The sequence below is a fragment of the Mugil cephalus genome, chromosome 9 (assembly GCF_022458985.1).
Source record: "Mugil cephalus isolate CIBA_MC_2020 chromosome 9, CIBA_Mcephalus_1.1, whole genome shotgun sequence".
Taxonomy (NCBI): Eukaryota; Metazoa; Chordata; class Actinopteri; order Mugiliformes; family Mugilidae; genus Mugil; species Mugil cephalus.
In genome coordinates, this window is record NC_061778.1 from 19,602,589 (window position 1) to 19,621,670 (window position 19,082).

Consider the following 19,082-nt stretch of genomic DNA (forward strand, 5'->3'; position numbering starts at 1 on the left):
ATCTTGTTCCTCCTTCCCCCTTCCTCACCCTCTTTCCTTCTTCTTTCTCCCCCCATCAAGACTGTTGTTCCCCAGCTTTAGCAGAGTCGATATAGCATCACGCTTTCGAGCGAGCTTTTAAAGTTGCCGATAATGACAATTCGGTCAAAGACAGAGCTGAGCAGCGAAGATAGTAGCCACGTCACGTGAGAGCTACGGGGCGGGCTCAACCAATCACCGTCTTTGTTTTGCGGCGTCCCATTCGCCGATAAACATTGCGACCCGACCCCGCAGACAGAGCCCCGCTGATGCACGGCACGTCAAACCCGAGGGGAGGCCGAGTCGAGACCGAGGTTGCTCATATTACTACAAAGCTGGATTTTACCCGCCGACATAACAGAGGCGCACGCTGTGTCGCAGCGTCATCCTGTTTCGAGAGGACGAGACGTCAACCTGCCGCCCTGACATCCACCTCCAAGCCCGGAAACCCTGCTAGCTCCGGCAGCTAACGCGAGCTAGCTAAGTTAGCTGTTACATACCCTCGTTTTTTTTCTCTTTCACACGCAGCTGACCTCCACCATAACACAGACGCGCCGAGTATCATTTGGTACCCACGTCGGGGTGGTTATTCCCCTTCCTCCACGCTCCAGTTGCCTCCGTGGTGTAGTGCCCCCGCGGACGGTTCCCGAATATGATACACAATGAGTCAAAGAGACACCTTAGTTCACCTGTTTGCTGGAGGGTGAGTATCTTCTGTGAAGAACGAAAGCTCAGGAGCCGAGCTAGCAGCTACTGCTAGCCGGCATAGCTATTAACATTTTTTTTGTATTTGTGACTGTGTAATGTTGAGGATTTGATTAGTAACTGGGAGACTAGTGATGGTACCGAGCAGCCAGATGTCACCTATCCAATCTTGTCCGTGCGTGTGCACCCGTAGCGGTTGACATTTCAATGACATTTCAATGTATGAATGAAACGGTCGGTTACGTATTCGCCATGAGCCGCCAGAGAAGCATTTCTGTGTCTCTGTTATTTTATTTCGGGGCTGACTCGGATACGCTCTTGGAGTCTTCGAGATGATTCTAAAAGGGTATCATTGTTATCCGTGTGTCTGCCGTAAGTGCACCAAAACAAACGTGGGAAGACTTGTCACCAAAGGTCACCCGTGTCGTAAGACTTTAGAGATCAAAGCATGCGTGCTCGCCTGATGAAACGACTGAAAATTGTGTCGCAATGTAGCGCAGTCTAAGCTTTTCTATCACACTGCGTGATATAGAGATGTATTTTTTGCTTAAATCAGATTTAGTCGCGGTCCGGAACTGTTACAGAAATTGCATGTTTCCGCAGTAATATTCAGGCAGCGCACACGGCGGACTCGTGAAATGGGTGACTCACCAGATAAATTCATCTCATAAGCAAAATCTGCAGAGTCGTACTGGCTGTTCTCTGGGCAACGAGATGAGCCGTGAGCTCAGATATAATTATTTCCCGGTCGCGTGAATGAAGCCTTCATTAACAGGGCTGCCTATTACGTAATTTATGCTTATAGCTAAAGTGTTGCGGTGGCTCCTATTAACGCAGACTCATTCGCAGACCTTGCTGCATAGCTGACGTGCATCTCCCCAGAATGTTATTTATGCTTCTCCACTAAAGTCAGTACGTTTACATGCATGTGCGAAAAAAAAAAAACCTAATTATTGCTTTAATCCGACTCTAACTGGACAGTTTAAGTGCATGTAAACGCGTTACTCCGACTAATATTGGAGTTCTCCTTATCTGACTAAGACACGCAGATAATACCATTGGAAATCAGTTTTCACCAGCATGTATACTCCTTAATCAAATTTAAACTAGACAATGCGCGTGTGCTTTTTGCAGACTTTAGCAACTACTTTGTTTTACACACAGTAATTTCCCCATTCACTTGCTTAAATTCCTGTTTACTGCATCTTTTGTTTTATATGAATAGCTTTCTGATAGCATGTTTTCTGCGTGGTACTGGAGCGCAAGATTTACATTGTCTTTCCTCTCTTTGCAAAGATCTGAAATAGTAATGACAAACACTGAGATCAGACCAAAAGAGTTGTCCACGACACGGGTCCGGGCCAGTGGCGATGGCACAACGTCTATCATTGAAGACATGCTACTGTTGAAGCCCTCTTATCATATACGGTGTTCTTGTCTGCCTTTCGAAATCACCATGACCATGAGGGATAGCGCACACCTTATGTGCACCATAAGTAGCACGCACATTGAGTACGAGATTAAAAAAAGCTGTGTTATTATCCATCTTGTTGTTAGAAATGCTGGTCTGCCGCATGAACATCTTTTTTTTTTTTGTTATACGACATAATAGGTCAACCCCATTCAGAAAGTCAAATTAGCTTGATTAAGCTGTCCATGTAATGTAACGAGTGTTGCAGAAGCTCCTGTGTTAACGCCAATGACTGTATATACTACGGACAAACCCATCGTTACATCACCCTTTGCATTCTGAACTCAGAGCAGGAATTCCTTTAATTACGCAGAACTGTAAACCTTAATAAAAAATAACCGAATTAATTACAAAAAACAAAAAAAAAAATCTCTATTCAATTTATTTGGATCAACAATGAATTAGTAAGGTTAATTGAGGAGGTTTGGAGATACAGACATCTGTATAACTTGTGTGAAATTTCGGTGGAATTTGGCAGAATTTTCGGTGAAAGTTTCAGCCGCCGTTGCTGAAAGTGAAGCAGGGAGTAGAAAGAAAAATGAACCCCAGTGGCAAAAAAAGACACAGTGCTGTGGGTGGCAGTGTTACAGAGCGAGCCAGACTGATGACTGCACAAGTATAAATGTCTTACAATGACAGAACAGTTTCTGCTTTTAGTCATGATTCCACACTCACAGAGAGACAGTTTAAGTTGTATGTCAATCGGAAAACGTTCACGTACTCTTAAGGACATTCAAGCTTTGGCATAAGCGTTAGGGATGGGTCCTGAGTGAGATCAAATGTGACTCCTCATTCAGGTATGCTGGCTATTCTGGCCTCCTGCATTCCCCGTGGTGTGAACAGTAGCAGCATGCTCTTTATAAGCTCACCTCCGCCAAAAGCTATGTAGACGGGACTTCTATCTCTCTACCTTTGATGCCTATTGAAAACGAACCCTAACTATGGTTATGGACTGTCAAGTTTCTTTAACAGCCTATTTTCTACATGGCACACATTCATTTGGATAACAGCCAACTTTTCTTAAAAATAATTAAGCAACCATGAGCTAAATACTCTTTTTTTTCCTCACTGATTTTTGTAACCAGCCTGATAAAAATGTATTCTGTTCTCTGACAGAGTCTCTGTCATAGGTTAAAGTAAGTTTGTACCTTCTGTTTTGTGGGCTCTTCCAGGCTTCCGCAAAATTAAGCCTGATGCCCACAATAGAACCGGTGACTGCCGGCACAAACCTGGCTTTAGTAAGTGTAGGAAGTTTCATCTTCTTGCCTTTACTGCTGTGAGGGTGCTGCTAGGGCGTTTTTCTTGAGCCACTGATTTAAAAAAAATAAATAAATAAATCCTCACAGAACATGTCGACTAGGGGCAGCTCTGTTTTCTACCTGGTTAGCTGGCAACCTGCCAACCAATTTGTTTTGATTCGTAGTTTCAGAACAATGCTCTTTATAACACGCATTAAATGGAATTTTCTCATCCAGTTAGTTCGAAGACTAGAAAAATGAGCGACCATATTGAAATGCTATTAAATATTCACTGTATTATGTTTTAGCAAAGCCTGCATTTAACCTGTGTTTATTAGTTGAGCCTCATTCTCAAGCCTGTAGACAACAGAAGCATTCTGTGTTGTATATTGTTCATTGTTACCTAAGAAATACAGACATAAACACATTTACAATGTGATGAGGCACCGGACAGAAGCTTGCTGTTATTCCCCAAGAAACACAAAGCATTCCTGACTGTCATTCTGTCCCTGTGCTGGGCAGTTTCTCGTCTACATGCCGAGGATCTTTTGAATTCCAATGGCCACCATTGGCTAATTCATTTACGCAGCACTTTGCACGCCTTTCGTGAATGAAAACAAGGGATATTTTAGATTCAGCGTTGTCTGCCCAGATGTGGGCACGGTTTGCTGTCTCACTTCCACCTTTTCTGTCTCTTTCCTTTTCGCCAGGTGCGGGGGCACAGTAGGAGCCATATTGACTTGTCCGCTGGAAGTAGTGAAGACTCGCCTGCAGTCGTCCTCCATCACCCTCTATGTGTCTGAGGTTCAGCTCAGCAGTGTTGGCGTGGCCCGCGTGTCCCCTCCAGGCCCCCTGCATTGTCTCAAGTAGGTGCCCTGTGACTTTCATCACTGTCAAACTCATACATAGAATATACACTTCCCAAAACATTAGGTACACTAGTGAACTTGCATGGCAGTGTCAAACTGATGTGTTATTTTGTCAAACCCGCTGACCAAAATAGGGTTGTAAAAATAAGAGAAACATGTGTCGGTCCAACACAGTGGTAAATCAGTGGTAGTAGAAACCACAGCCTCCAAAATATAAAACAGAACTGAATCCTTATGAACAGCACTTTTATATTAGAATGCATTTGTTTTTCGTAGTGTATCCAATGAACTGGTCAGTAAGTGTAATTTTTTTGACAATATACATAATATTTCTAAACTCAGAGCTTGCACTTGTTGTTTGAGCTCTATCTAAAATGAGCTGAGCTGATGGTCCTTGTTCTCACAGAGAGGTCTGGCTGCAGAGCTTCAGTTCCTCCTCCCGCATGCACTGTGTCGTCACGACTTTTTAGTCTGGTTGATGTCCACCTAGCGAGGCTAACCACTCCACGACTCCACCCTTGGGAAAACTGTGCGTCTGTCACTTCAGCTAAATAGAAAATTTCATAACACACCCAACTGTTGTGTGTTTGTGAGATATTCTGACTCAGCGCGTGTGTTATGGCAGGCTGTTTCCTAATCTGCTCCTCTTACTGAATTACCATTCTTCGTAGGCTGGATGCCAGTTGTGACGTTAAAGAATATTAGATCCTCTCCACGAGGATAAGCATAGCCGGCTTTCATAGCTGCTCTGAACCTCATTATAAAAAGGTGCCAGTCACTCTGTCCCTTGCGTATTGCTGAATAATTCAACTTTTCACCAACTCACGTTAAATATAGGAATATTGTAGTTAGTGGGTGAGGCTGTAGGAAAATTTCAACATGTTTAATTAGCCAAACGTCTTCTCCAAAATTTAAATATGACACATTGTAATTGTGACAAAAAGTAACAGATTCAAGATGTTTATTGTTATATACACAGCAAAGGTTACGATAAGTTCTTTATGAGTTCCTTTCACAGCTAAAATAAACTAAATGAAGGAAATGAACTTACTCTCTGCACAGAAAAACAAGTAAATAAAATAAGTGAGTAAGAATATAAGCTATATACTGTCACTGTGGTGAAGCGGTTTCCTGCTCTCATGTTTATGAAGTGAACTGTGCAGCTTGATATGATGCTGCAAGTCCCTGCTCCGTTCTGTGGTAACCAAGGACTCCTCTTTCTGTCCGTCATGTTGTCATGTTTGCCCTGTAGCCTCCAAACATTTAAGATCTTGTTTTAGATCTTTGGATGTAGGTTAAAGCTCCTCAGACTTGTTCTGACAAGCTAGTCCTTTTCAAAGAATCTTTTGAAACCTGGCAACATTGGCAGAAAATGTTCAGTTCAGTTCAACTAATGCTTGCTTGTCTGTGTGTTCTGTTTTCAGGTTGATATTAGAGAAGGAAGGACCTCGGTCTCTCTTTAGGGGATTGGGGCCAAACTTGGTGGGTGTGGCACCTTCCAGGTAAGATAACGACAACTATCAGCTTCCATCATCAGCGATGTGTAGCAGCTTAGATTATGGAACGAAAGGGTCGGTTTAAAATGACAATCTTGTTGGTCAGCTAATAGTCCCCAGACATCTTTGACTAAAGAAATATTAAATAAAAAAATCTGCCTAATTGTAATTATCTGCTGCTTCTGCAGTAGTTAGGACTGAAATTTTTAATGTGTTGATGAAGCGACAGAAAGTTAATGGGCAACTATTTTTATAATCAGTCCTGTTTTTTATCGGTTCATGAAACATGTCACAGCTGACATATTTGTCCACGTGATATCCTTTAAGCTAGATTTGTCTGATACTTTCACTTTGACTTAAAGGTGAACAGTTTGGACTCATTGTTCAAAGGTCTGCACCTTGTTTGACCTCACACAAACGCGTCATAATTTAACTCAATGTCTCAAGAGAATTCATTCCGCACAAACGTTGGACTCGGTTCGAAAGTCAGCTGTCCTGTGCCAACATGATGTCCTGCAGAAATATTTTTATTGATGGCTTTCAGCGCCTTGATTATATACAAGTCTGGGCTGACGTGGTTGGAAACAGCTCGTCAGTTAGTCAGCGGCGTGAAACCGTGAGGTCATTATTCTGGTTGTTTTATCCGTTGGCCAAATGAATCTGAAGGTGGTTCTGTTCAGCTAGTTGAAGTTATTTTTTGCAAAGCCGTAAGCCATAAACAATTAGCGGTGCTAGGCTTGACTGAAAGGTACACATCTCCTAAACTCCTAAATTCCTAAACCTGTACTAAAGCTATTGTGCTAATTCTCAAAACAAACAGTAGAGCATTCTTTACATTATTAGCCCTGGCTTTAACTATTATCCGTCTTCGTAAACGCCTTTAGAAGTGAACTTTGGCACTGCCAGCCTTTTCCCAAATGTTTCTCCAGCCTATCTCCTGAGCCCTACTTGGTAGCCAAACAAATGAAAGTGGTGGCAGCTGGGACACACTGAGGAAAACGGATATGTCGAATAGGTAACTGCACTTTTCACCTGTCATACCAGACAGGAAATGACCTTTAAACGTCCCAGTGTGATCCGGAGCCCCTGAACTTTATTTTGAATAGGCCTTTGGATACAGATACTGAGATAGCTACACAACATCTGACAGAATAAATAAACATTTTAGATAATGTTCCCTTAGAGTGAAATGTCCTGGTCAGGACATGTACCTCTGTGGAGCTAATGAATGGTAGCTCTGTTGTCATGAATATATTTGTTACTTCGTTTTTATTGTAACTTATTGACTGATATTTCAGTATTTGCATGATTCGACACAAAGAACACAAAGAAAATGGCCTTTTTCAAATAATTTGTTGAAATGTCGATGGCACCACACACTATAAAAATCAGAACCCCTCTACGTCAAAGGTCCAAATAGAACCGGTTCTATCTGCTACTCCCTAAGGGTGATGTGATCATTAGCCCCTCATGTGAAACCCGCGATTCTAAATTCGTTTTTCTGCCTCCTCTTTGGGGATGACATGCAGCTTGTCTGTACATACAGCTCATTCATTTGGATGTTCAATTTCAGGAAATGCCATGATGGAATTTCTTCAGACAAATATCGAATAACATTTTTTTTATTAGCCAGAATGTTAAAGGTCAACTTCACTGTGGCATCCTGGTGTGATTTTTAAAAGTCTGAATGGACAAAAACTTGAGTGTTTGCAACCACAAGATGGTCACTGCAGTTAATTTTGTGTGTCATATTTCTTCTCGTTTGAGTCTGTTAAATTTCTCAATAAGCACGGTGTCAGAGACGCCCGTGAGAAACAGCGTATTGAATCAGGTTCAGTACACTTTACACATGACGTGATATTGAAAAAAGAAACTAGGATTACGTAACTACCACATGCTTCCTTGTAGTTACTTGGTGACAAAGAAGCATTAGGGACACATGACCATTTAAGTGCCATTCATCTCCATGGCTATTTGGACAGTCTCTGCACCGCTTACTGCTTAGTGATGTGTTCCTTTGTTTAAAAAAAAAAAATCATGGCAACTGCAGCAACACCACTGGGTCAGTGTTGGGTTAATGCTGCCGTCTGACAGTGTCCTCTCTTAGTGGTAATGAGAGGAGCAAAGTGGTGGCTAATGCTGTAGCCAGCAGGTGCCAGCACTAAGCATATGTGGAGTGTTTTGTTAGCACTTTATGTAATTGAATGCTGAAGCGAGAGAGGGGAAATCTGTGGCGCGGAATTAAAGATGGATATACAACTGTTTTATAAAGTGACACATTTGACAAACCGCTGTATAGACGCACCAGGCCGCTACCTGTTCAGTATTGTTGCAAGGGAAAAGGCAAATGGAGCACAAACACCCATTAATACATGAGAATGAATGTGATCATTAGGACCATTTTTAATTAGCGAAACCAACTCAAGATAATGACTGAAAATAAACGAGTGTGCGCCCTTTCTCCGAATAGCTTATATGTCTAACTAGGCTGATTTGGTGAGTGTATTCGCTCTGCTCTTTAGGCCTAATAAATTCTTAAAGCTCATTAACCTGAAGCTGACATGAGGGCAGTTGTACTTGTTAATTGATGAGCCGCGCTGCTACCGGAGGCAGCCACCGAGACTAATTAGCTATACGCTGAGACACAAAAACACGGCATTCATAACTTGTTTCGCCTCATCCCGGTGTAACATGTGCTGACCCCTCCTTTTTTTTTTTCCCTTCATGCTTCCAACAGAGCAATCTACTTTGCTGCTTACTCCACGGCCAAAGAAAAACTCAATGGCGTGTTGGAACCTGACTCCACACAGGTGCATATGGTGTCGGCTGGAATGGCAGGTAACTGAATATCCGAGGTACCAGGTTGACTAGCAGCACCATGCTTTCTGAATTCTGAGCAAATGGATCTTGTCTGGTTCAAATAGTGGTGTTACATATATGATGGGCCTTAAGCATTGCTGCTGTCAGCCTTCCGTTTTCCACTGATCCCTCTTTTGAGCACAGGGGATGGTAGAACTGTAAGGTTGTAAACTGTAACTGGGTTTTAATTGGGTTTTAAACAACTGAAAAGTTGCATTACCTTGGTAATCTTAATTACAAGTTGAATATGTTAAGAGGGCAAGTTTAAAAACCCAATCATTATTCTCTGGTGCTTTGTATGTCAAGGCTAGCTGACCTTTTCCCGTATGATCCATTTGGGAACGTCAATCCAGAATAATGTGGGTCAGTCAGTCAGTCAGCCGGCTACAGCGTGAATTTGTGGGGGTATTTTTGAAGATCGTGGCAGTGCCACTTTTAGCACACCGTGACTTAGACCTTTTAATAACCCCGTCAAGGTCGACGTTGTCGGTGCTTCTCCCTCCAGTGGCGACGCCCATACTTCTGCAGTGCGAGAGCTGCCTGAGCTCAACTGATGTGTGGCAAAGTGTTGACAGTCTGGCGGCTCATCTCATTCACATATGAGTCATGTAGCAGAGGTTACTTAGAGGTGTCTGCTGCTGTGGCTAACCGCAAGCTAAAACAGGAAGGCGTGTGTGTTCGTTTTAGAGAGTTACTTTGATATGTGCAGGATAGTTTATTCTGTCAGGTTCTGCAGATGAGCCCAAGAACTACATTTTTATTATGTCAGACATCATTATAAGTATCTGCAGTAGAAATAAGGACTGTAAGAGGTTCACCAAGACTAAAACTTAACTTCGCTTAAAAAGTAGAATGCAGTGATTGAATGCACGATAGAAATACAGCTACATTAAAATGGTTTTCACTTAGTTAATTAAATGTGAAAGTGAAAGTACTTTCACCACTTTTTTATGCACCCCATGAACTCTCAATTACTTTTTTTTTACTATTACTATTTACAGCAAATTATTTTTATTAAAGAGCTCAGTTGTTTGTGTCCACCATGTCCCTTCTACTGTCTCAGAGGGTGATCCTTCCGCTTGAGGTTATGGATGATGGTGGGGTTAAATCCTGTGGGATGATGGCGGGAGTGGGGAGTGAAATGGTTGCATGCCGGACATTTTGCTACACACAAGCCTGTGTCTGTTTTAGGCTTTTACTCTACCGTAGCTCTCCTCTCGCAAGGGCATGAGACCCCCGCACCACCAGGGGTCTCTAGCTGCATCTGTGAGGAGTTACTTTGGTCTGCGTGAGTACTCACCACAGATCTGTGCTTCTTTTTATATCTGGTTCTTCTTTCTCTCTCCGTATCTCTGTCCTCTGCTCCCCTCTCATGTAGGTCATTTGATAAGAAGGATTTTTTTTTTCTGTTTTCTTTTTTACATCTGTTAGCAGGGCAGGACCTTAGTCTATAAAGAGGATAGCTTTCTCTCTCTAAGCTGCCTTTAATTTTATTTAACAAAACTGTTTAGATTGTTTAAACTTCCATTGCCAACATGAATGCAACATAAAAAACATTTCCACATTAAATGGATGTTATCACATGGTCCATTATTGCCACTGACAGCTTGACATTTAGCATATTATAGCATTTCCAGATTTTATAGACATGTAATACCATTGTTTATTTTTTTTCCTTTAGGTTTTACAGCCATCACAGCAACCAATCCAATATGGCTCATAAAGACCCGTCTGCAGCTGGATGCGAGGTAAACACGACACTGATGTGAGGCGTATACATGTCAGCTCTTAAAAGCAGCTCTGTAGAAACATGTTGGTTGTGTTTGGAGCCGTGAGAGACAGTCTCACGTGTGCACGCTCTGCCCGTGCTGCTTTACTGCCTGGGTGTGGTCCATCTATGACCACCATTAAGTCTTTTGGAGAGTGGAAACCTACGGCTTTGCAGACTACTATCTTGAGACGGCCGTGCACATTGCTCTGTTCCGCCTTGGGAACACAGAGTAGACGACAATCAATATCTGAAAGCAAAACATTAACTTGATACATTTGATCAGAAGTGCTCTTGTTTTGATGTTGTCCCTACTCAAATATAGGTGAGTGGTGTCTAGGCTAAGCCTAGACACCAGGTAACCCACTTGTGTGTTTCTCATAGTTCTTTAGCTTTTTTTTTTTTAGATCAGACCCGTACATAACATATCTCCAAGGACTGACTCTTCTGGCCAGCTGTCTATATATATATATGTATATATAAAGAACACGTTGTCAACACTGCTCTATCTGGATTCACCCGACGCTTCAATCCCTCTATCAGGGTCACTGACAGTGATTCCTTCCAGAAGGCGTTTGGGGAGCTTGTATTTGCGTCATATGCATATCAACCTCTATCAGTCGCTTCCATTGGTTCTTTCCTCGTTTGCGATGCTTCACAGTTGATATTTGTTCTTCTTGGTACCTCCTCACTTACCTCCCACTGAGGTTTATTTTGTGTATCATTAGTACAACTCATGGAATTTAACATGGACTCTCTTTCTGTGAGCAGGTCCCTTTACAGTCCCCTTTAGACGGCACATGTTGTGTGTTTATTCCTACAGGACCATAGTGTAGCTTTGAAACCAACATAACTTCCCACCGGAAGAACCAAAAGCAAGTTTTTTGGTGCCGTTGTGTTACATTACCATCTAAACAAATAGCATTGTTGGTACTGATGAAGATTAGTTGGACAACTTTTGAGAAGGCTGTGGTTCAGATCAGCTGTGAAACTTTCACCCGTGAAAGTGTTTTCCGAGTTTATGGACTTATTACATTTTTATAGCTGGTAATTCATTTATTTTTGTCGTTGTTGTTTTTTCCCAGGAACCGTGGCGAGCGAAGGATGAGCGCGTTTGATTGTGTGCGTCGAGTGTATCAAGCAGATGGCCTGCGAGGCTTCTACAGAGGAATGTCGGCATCTTACGCCGGTATCTCAGAGACTGTGATCCACTTTGTGATCTATGAAAACATTAAGCGGCGCCTCTTGGAGGCCAAGGCACCTCAGAACATGGACGAGGAGGAGGAGGCGTCGAAAGATGCGTCGGACTTCGTGGGGATGATGCTCGCTGCTGCCACCTCCAAGACCTGTGCCACGTCTATTGCTTATCCCCATGGTGAGAGATGTGATCAGCAGTTAACTCATGTGATTTTTAAAAAATTTTTTTTTGCTTGCTTTAATTTTGCTCTTCCCTCTTTTTTTTTTTTTTTATTCTTTGCAGAAGTGATCCGCACCAGGCTACGCGAAGAGGGCACCAAGTACCGCTCCTTCTTCCAGACTCTAACGACGGTGCCCAAAGAGGAGGGCTACCGCGCCCTGTACCGCGGCCTCACCACCCACCTGGTACGCCAGATCCCCAACACCGCCATCATGATGTGCACCTACGAGCTGGTGGTCTACCTCCTGAACGGTTAACGCCTCCCCCCCCCCCCCCCTCTTAGACGTTTGATTTAAACCCTGCCCCTGTTTGGAGAACGAGAGCATCTGCACACCAGCTAGCACGGCTAACAACCTGAGAGCGACGGAGACAGCGCCTCCACCTCTGTCTCGGTGACACGAGCGGTTGTTACGAAAAACAGTTGGTCGTTTTGTTTTGTAACCAAAGGGTATGGCACAAGGAGGAGGGTCGAGGAGAACCTTGCATTGATTTGGGGACCTACCTTAGCAGTGGCAAAGAAATATTTGACTTACAGTTTGTGTTTCATCATTTTCTCACTTTGGGTTATACACGTTGCCTGTGCAAACTCAGATTCAGAGTGCTGCAGTAAGAGCCCAAGTTACAGTGCACTCTGCCTAACAATACTAATAACGAGGAGAAGTACAACAGTTCCAGTCCTTAATACCTACTGGGTATTCTGTGGGTCCCTCTTCAGCAGTAGTCTTTGTTCTAATGCAGATGATCAGTTTTAAACATATTCTTGTTATATTTTATTCCCCACATCCCTCAGAGTGCCGCTAGAGGCCCGGAAAACAAAGACACCAGAGTCAGTAGCTGCCACGCATCATCTCTGTACGCGACGAGGGTTCTGAAGTCAGCCGAGAGCAGAGAGAGATCCGTGCTCCAGGTTAAGGGTTTAACTGAGGGAGAAAGGAGGATGCGTAGCTCTGGCTGACCTCTCACAGCAATGTTTAAGTGTCATGACTTCCAGTGTCTTCAGTGACATCGTTAGAAATGCTGTAATCTACCTGCATCTGCAGGTTTTAAGTGGCCTGGAACCAGCCACAAGTTGCCCCAACCAAAGTTTATTTAGGAGAAGTTTGCTACATTTGGGATTCATTTGGAAGATCTGCCCGGTCTAGCAAAATTGTCAACGCTGGCTTTATGTAGTGATGGACACTATCCAGTCGCATTTTTATTGGTTGAAACACGCCCCATAATGAGATGTCTGACTGCACCAGGCTAGCTCTTTACACTACATTCATGAACCCCCCACTCTGTGTTTGTTAACCACGAGAGGTCAGACAGGACAGGAAGTCATACCAGAATATAATCCACCTCTCTAACTACTGGAATGTAAATAAACTAGAGGATTAACTGTACTGAAGGCAAGGATGTGAAACTAAATCTAAATTGGTGTATAGAGAATATCTACATGCAGTAAAGTGATGGGGTTGTGAGGGCAGTTTTGGCAAAGATGCATTTGTTTTTGGAGGGGAGGGCACTTGTTAGTTGTTTAATCTTTTAAAGTAATAATAATAATATTAAAAATAACCCGTTATTATTCTTGTAGCACTTATCTTTCTCTCAAAGGCTCATCTCATTGGTCTTCACTCTGTCTGAGAATCCAGGCGAGGACAATCCTCTTTGAGTTTACACTGGAAAACTTGTACGGTTTAGCCAGCATGTGAAGGAAGTGGCCAGGAATATGCTCTTCATTAACGCACATTAACTCAACGCTGAACAGTAGGAAAAACAAGCAAACAAACAAAAAACTGTTGCGTTGATTCCATCACCTTCTTGAGTTATTTCCAAAAACAAATCACTGCATTTCAACTTTTTTTTCCCTTTTTTTTTTCTTTGTCGTCGGCGTTTTAACACAGGTGGAGGTCTTTGTTGTTGGAATGGATGGAAAGGTGCTTGATCTCTGTTTTTTTTTTGTTTGTTTTTTTGTTTTGTTTTTTGTTTGTTTTTTTGTTTTTTAGCTCACGTTTCAGACAGTTTCGGCGCGGCCACATTTCGTCACAGCGACAGCCGCTCCGTCACGTGGGCGTTTTCGTCACCGCTGGATTTCCAGAAACTGCTAACATGAATTCTGATCTCACTTTAACACCCTGAGCTGCTGCCACTCGTCCTCCGGTGGACGCTAAGTGGCTCGGATAGCTTATCCAGACGCTCTGCTGCTCGGTAGGTGAGAGCCGCGTGTGCGGCCGCGAGCGTCTACCCCTTCCTCCGCGTGTCAGCCTGAGATGCTTCTGTGAGCTGACGTCGTTAATGTAATCCTCAATGTGAACACGCGTTTTAGTTCAGTTTTACAGCACACATGAAGGATGCTTTAGATTAGTCATTATTTAAATGTTGGACTAGCATCAGCGCGCGCTGTAGGTTGACGGCTGTCCCCCCGGCTGCGGCTGGTGGCGACAGGACGGCGTGAGTTGATTGGGCCTGATGCGATTAAAGGGTCATTTCACCCACATGAGACCTGTTCTCTGTCTTACATTTAAGTGGCATTTGCTTTCGCTTTCTCCAGGGTGTGAGACGCCCGCTGTCATCTCGCGGTGCAGCGCTGAGGTGGCGGCAGATCCCTCAGAGCGAAGCCGCGTGCGAGGTGAACTGACCCTTTAACTGTGCGTTTCTATGCATCTCTTCTCTCGTCTTGTTTCGTCAGGCGATGCACTCTTTCCTGCATCCCGTCGGTATTCTTTTGCACCCACACGTTTGCGTCGCGTGCCAGTGAGTGTGCGTGGATGTGTGTCTCGCGAGTGCTCGCCCATGTGAGACTTTTGTGTGTGTGTGTTTGGTTCGGTCGCGTCCTGTGCGTAAGAGATCGTAGGAGTGTGCGTGTGTCCGGGTTCATATATCTGCAAACAGTGTTGTTTATTTTTTAATCTTTTAAATGAGTTGCTGCCTTTTGTCCCGACGCCCTTTGTGTTTTTTTCCACGTTGTCGTCGATGAGCCGACTGAGTGTGGCTCGCTCTATGCATTCTCTCATACCTGTTTTTGTAAAACAAAATGTCAATAAAATTGAAGGAGTGCAAGTATACTCTGATGCCTGGCTGTCTTTCTTCTTGCTTTTTGATGATTGATGCTGGAAATACTTTTAAAGAAGTCAAGCAACGTGTATTTTTGTGTTTTTGGGGAAGTCTAACCTCTTCAGACATTTGAAATCACAACAAAATAAGTGAAGTATTCTGTATTTTCTTCAGTTTTTCTGACTTTTGTCAGGACTGCACTTGATATCTCCATTGAAATAAGATGCATTGGCTCTCTTAACCCCATTAGATGCCTTAATTAAAACAAACACCAACTAGAGGAGGTAGAATACACCCACATTTGTTCATATGGAAATATACCTAGTTGACCTTTGACTTGTATGTACACTATACCTCAAAAGAACTACAGTTTTATTGTTTTACTGCTACTTCTGCTGCTTGATTGCCTCGGCTAAGGCCTTCCCAACGGTAGGCTATATCAAAACCGTCGCGATAAACTGTAACAATATGTTTAATGTCTGTTAGCTTCTTGTCAGCAGATTTCCAACCAGCAGGTGGCAGTGTTCCCCTGCTCATCCCCCCTTTCATGACTTCTTCCAACACACCATCAGCTCAGTGGAGCCAATACTGGAAGATGACAGCCTGCTGCTGCCTCGTTCCTTCGATCCAAAACACACGCAACCACAAACGCATCCAGCGCAACATAAAACGCACGGTTCTCGCCAGACGAAGCAGAACATTAATGCGGTGCAGAGGTACACAATGTCTGACAAAAAAGATGCCAAGTGAAGAATGGCACAGGTCCTAGGTGAGCGAACGCGCTCGCCTAACTCACGGCTCATTTCCCAGAATGAACCTCGGCACCACATCGTCACATGAGCTCCAGCAGGACCAGCCTGACTCACACAAACACACACACGCACGCACGCACATAAACGCGCACACCACATGTGTTTGTTTTGTGGCAGGCTGAGAGGGAGGGGTGTGTTCCCAAAACATCCACCACGATTTGCCAGCAATGCCAGCAGTGTTTCTTTAGAAGAGTACAAAGTGCCTCCGGGCGCTGCTTGTGCCTCACTTGGAAATTGAGCACTGGGGGACGCGCTGAAATGAAATGGCAGAAAAATAAAACCAACGGACCCGCTGGGGCGTTACAACTGGCACTTTGTTTACCTCTGGACTGGTGTGGAAGGGAAATGAAGAAAGAGACAGAAAAAAAAAAGGCTGTTTTCTTTTTCCGCCATCTATCTGGGCTCCGGTCTGTTCTCAATCATTCCGCGTGCTAATCGGTCCTGGGGTTTGGGATGAAGATGGAAGTCCTTTACAGCCTTCGCATACGGCGCACGTCGAGCTGTTGATCATCGTGCTTTGGCCTCTTTCTCAAGAATTCCTTCTGCAACTTCTAATTTCCACTTCCACTGAAGTGATTCCTCATCTCAGAGAGGTCCTGCTGAGGGAGGAAGTGTGAATCTCATGCTTAAAGGGACACTCCAGTGGTTGAAAGATTACATTTCTCTCTCTCACCTCTAGGTACTGAAGTCTGTGGACCGTAAAAACATCTCATCACAATCCTGTGTGCTATATACACCGATCAGGCATAACATTATGACCATAATGTTGTGTAGGTCTCCCCTTGTGCCTCCAAAACAGTTGTGACTCATCAGAGAATGGACATGGGACTTCTGAGGGCGTCCTGTGGTTCTGGCAACAGATTGTTTTTTTTTGGGGGGGGGGGGTCTTTGAGTCCTATGGGTTGATGGGAGGGGCCTCTGTGAATCAGAATTGTTCCAGTTCATCCAGTGTATGTGTGCCTGAACAACAACAAGGAGTGTGTAGCAACTCATAATGTAATAATGGTTTTGCACATAATGTAATAACGTAATAACTCGTTACATTATCAGCCTTACTGGTGCCGTTCATAATGTTATAACAGCTCATAATGTAGAAATGGCTCATATTGTGAGAAAACTGCTGCATTATCATAAGCCGTTAGTTTTATATAGCAGTTTATCAAAGACACTCACTTTACATTGTACCGATTATTCATTCGCTCACTCTGGTCCATAAAAGTTATCAACAGAGCTGCCGACAAAGGGCAGACCTGGTGGAGTCCAACTCTTACTGGGAACGGAGAACACGGACCAAACTTTTTTTTTGTCCAGGGACTGAATGGCACTTAGTGAGGGGCCATCCGCCCCATAGTCCTGGAGCACTCCCACAGGACGCCTCTGGGGACACAGTCGTAAGCCTTCTCCAAATCCACAAAACACATGTGTTCGAACCCCTCCAGCACCCTAGCCAGGGTAAAGAGCTGCTCATTGACAAATGTTCCCCCCTGGACTTGATTTTTTGTTGGCAGCTATAATCTATGGTCATGTCTTATTTATGCATATTGTTAAAATAAGTTCAATTTATTTGGACATGTGTTTTTACTTGGGTGTCTCTGTTTACACACAGGCATGACAGGCTGCTACCATATATTCAATGTAAGAAGTAGGAAAACGATGCTTAAAAGTCTTTCTTTAATTGGCATTAAGACAGCAACTGGAAGGAAAGAGTGTCCACTTATTATTGTGTCCTATACACGGCTTTTGAGTTGGTCAATGCCACCTTTGTACAAATCAGAGTCAAACACAGACCTCTTCCCCCAGTGCTTATTCATTGTCAGTGTGTGCAGTTTTGACAAATTAGGCGCCTCCTCCTCGTTACGTGTATGTATTGGGGGCAGAGGTATTTGCATCTAAGTTTTGCAGAAATAGTGACAGAGAGACAGAGGTGAAAGCATTTCCTTCCACCCCAGCAGACATGACAGAGATAAAAATGGTGATAATGCACCACTTTTATCACAATATGAGCCGATAGATAGATAGATAGATAGATAGATAGATAGATAGATAGATAGATAGATAGATAGATAGATAGATAGATAGATAGATAGATAGATAGATAGATAGATAGATAGATAATTTGTATTAATTAATTAATTAATTATTACATTATTACATTATGCGCAAAGTCGTTATTGCATTATGCACTCATGGTTTTATTATTATGAGCCAATTACTACATTATGAACTTTTATTACATTTAAGTTTTTACATTATGAGTCATTAATTACATTATTACATTATGAGTTGCTATAAGCGTCATTGCTATGGTGTGGACGTGCAGCACAACACTGAATTGTGTTATGATGTGTTATTCACTTCTCCTGTGAGTGGTTTTAATGTTGTGGCTGATCGGCGGATATCTATTTAAAGCATACATAGAAACGAGAGTACAAGATATACCACAAGGCATTAATGGTAAATAAAAGAGAATGTATAGAGGTAGCACTAAAGACAGTAATTGTAGAAAGTATGTTTAGTATGTTACCGTTAGAATAATAAATGAGAACACACAAGCATTAAGTCACAGTTAACAACAACTCCTAATAGTAGTTCTAATACAAGTGACGCAGATGGTGCAATGAGTGAAAGCAGGTTGGAGAGCTGTACATTCAGGAAGGAGTGGATAACTATGAGCCGTGGAAAAACGGCAGGTTAATGAGGCCAGGGTCACAGATGAGCGGTGTGCAGCTCTGCAGATCACAAACACACAGCTCCAGGCCAGAGACACGAGGCCTGGATGAGGGAGTGCTACAGCTTCATACTGCAAAAGAAAACACGGTAGATCAGAAGCCACCGCACATTCTCCCTAACCTCAGGAATGCGTGTTAGATTCCTGGAAGATACGACAAACACAAAGAAGTTGGCTTTCACGCCTGAAGCTATTAGACTTGCTGACTGCCTGATAGGACTAGATGTTAGGACTAAGTGTCACTAAGTGATAACCCACCACAGGAGACGAGCTGAAACCAGGTCTTTCCTTTCCGCAGATTGAACACATTTGGCACATTTGGCATTCTGCACTGGCTCCTTTCATTTCTTCAGTCACAGCCGGCGACTGCTCCTTTTGCCAAGTTTCTTTTGATTCCCACTTCCGTCGGCAACCTTGAGACGGCTCTAACTACGGCACAGATCCCGGAGCCCATTTCCACCAGACGCACCCTCACCCTCCAGCCTCTGTTCCTCTTCCCCAACTGTCAGATTGGCATCTTCCTTCCATACGCCTCACGCACACCTTCCTCCGACGTTACTGTCAGCTTCGCGATGAAGACACAGTGGCGGGATTCTTACCTGGAAAGCCACGGAAAACATATTGGACCGAGCATCGCTCTATGTGATCAGTGCATTCGTTTTTTTTTT

At 43.4% G+C, this 19,082-nt stretch overlaps 1 protein-coding gene across 1 annotated transcript; it reads left to right on the top strand.

Moving 5' to 3' along the window:
• The first annotated feature begins 243 nt into the window (after window positions 1-243).
• Window positions 244-14,885, top strand: LOC125013303 (solute carrier family 25 member 36-A-like). Its single transcript, XM_047593833.1, has 7 exons — window positions 244-721; window positions 4,143-4,298; window positions 5,726-5,803; window positions 8,535-8,635; window positions 10,338-10,404; window positions 11,510-11,799; window positions 11,905-14,885. The coding sequence occupies exons 1-7, from the start codon at window positions 681-683 to the stop codon at window positions 12,096-12,098; spliced, it is 927 nt and encodes a 308-aa protein (XP_047449789.1). The 5' UTR covers window positions 244-680; the 3' UTR covers window positions 12,099-14,885.
• Window positions 14,886-19,082: the final 4,197 nt, after the last annotated feature.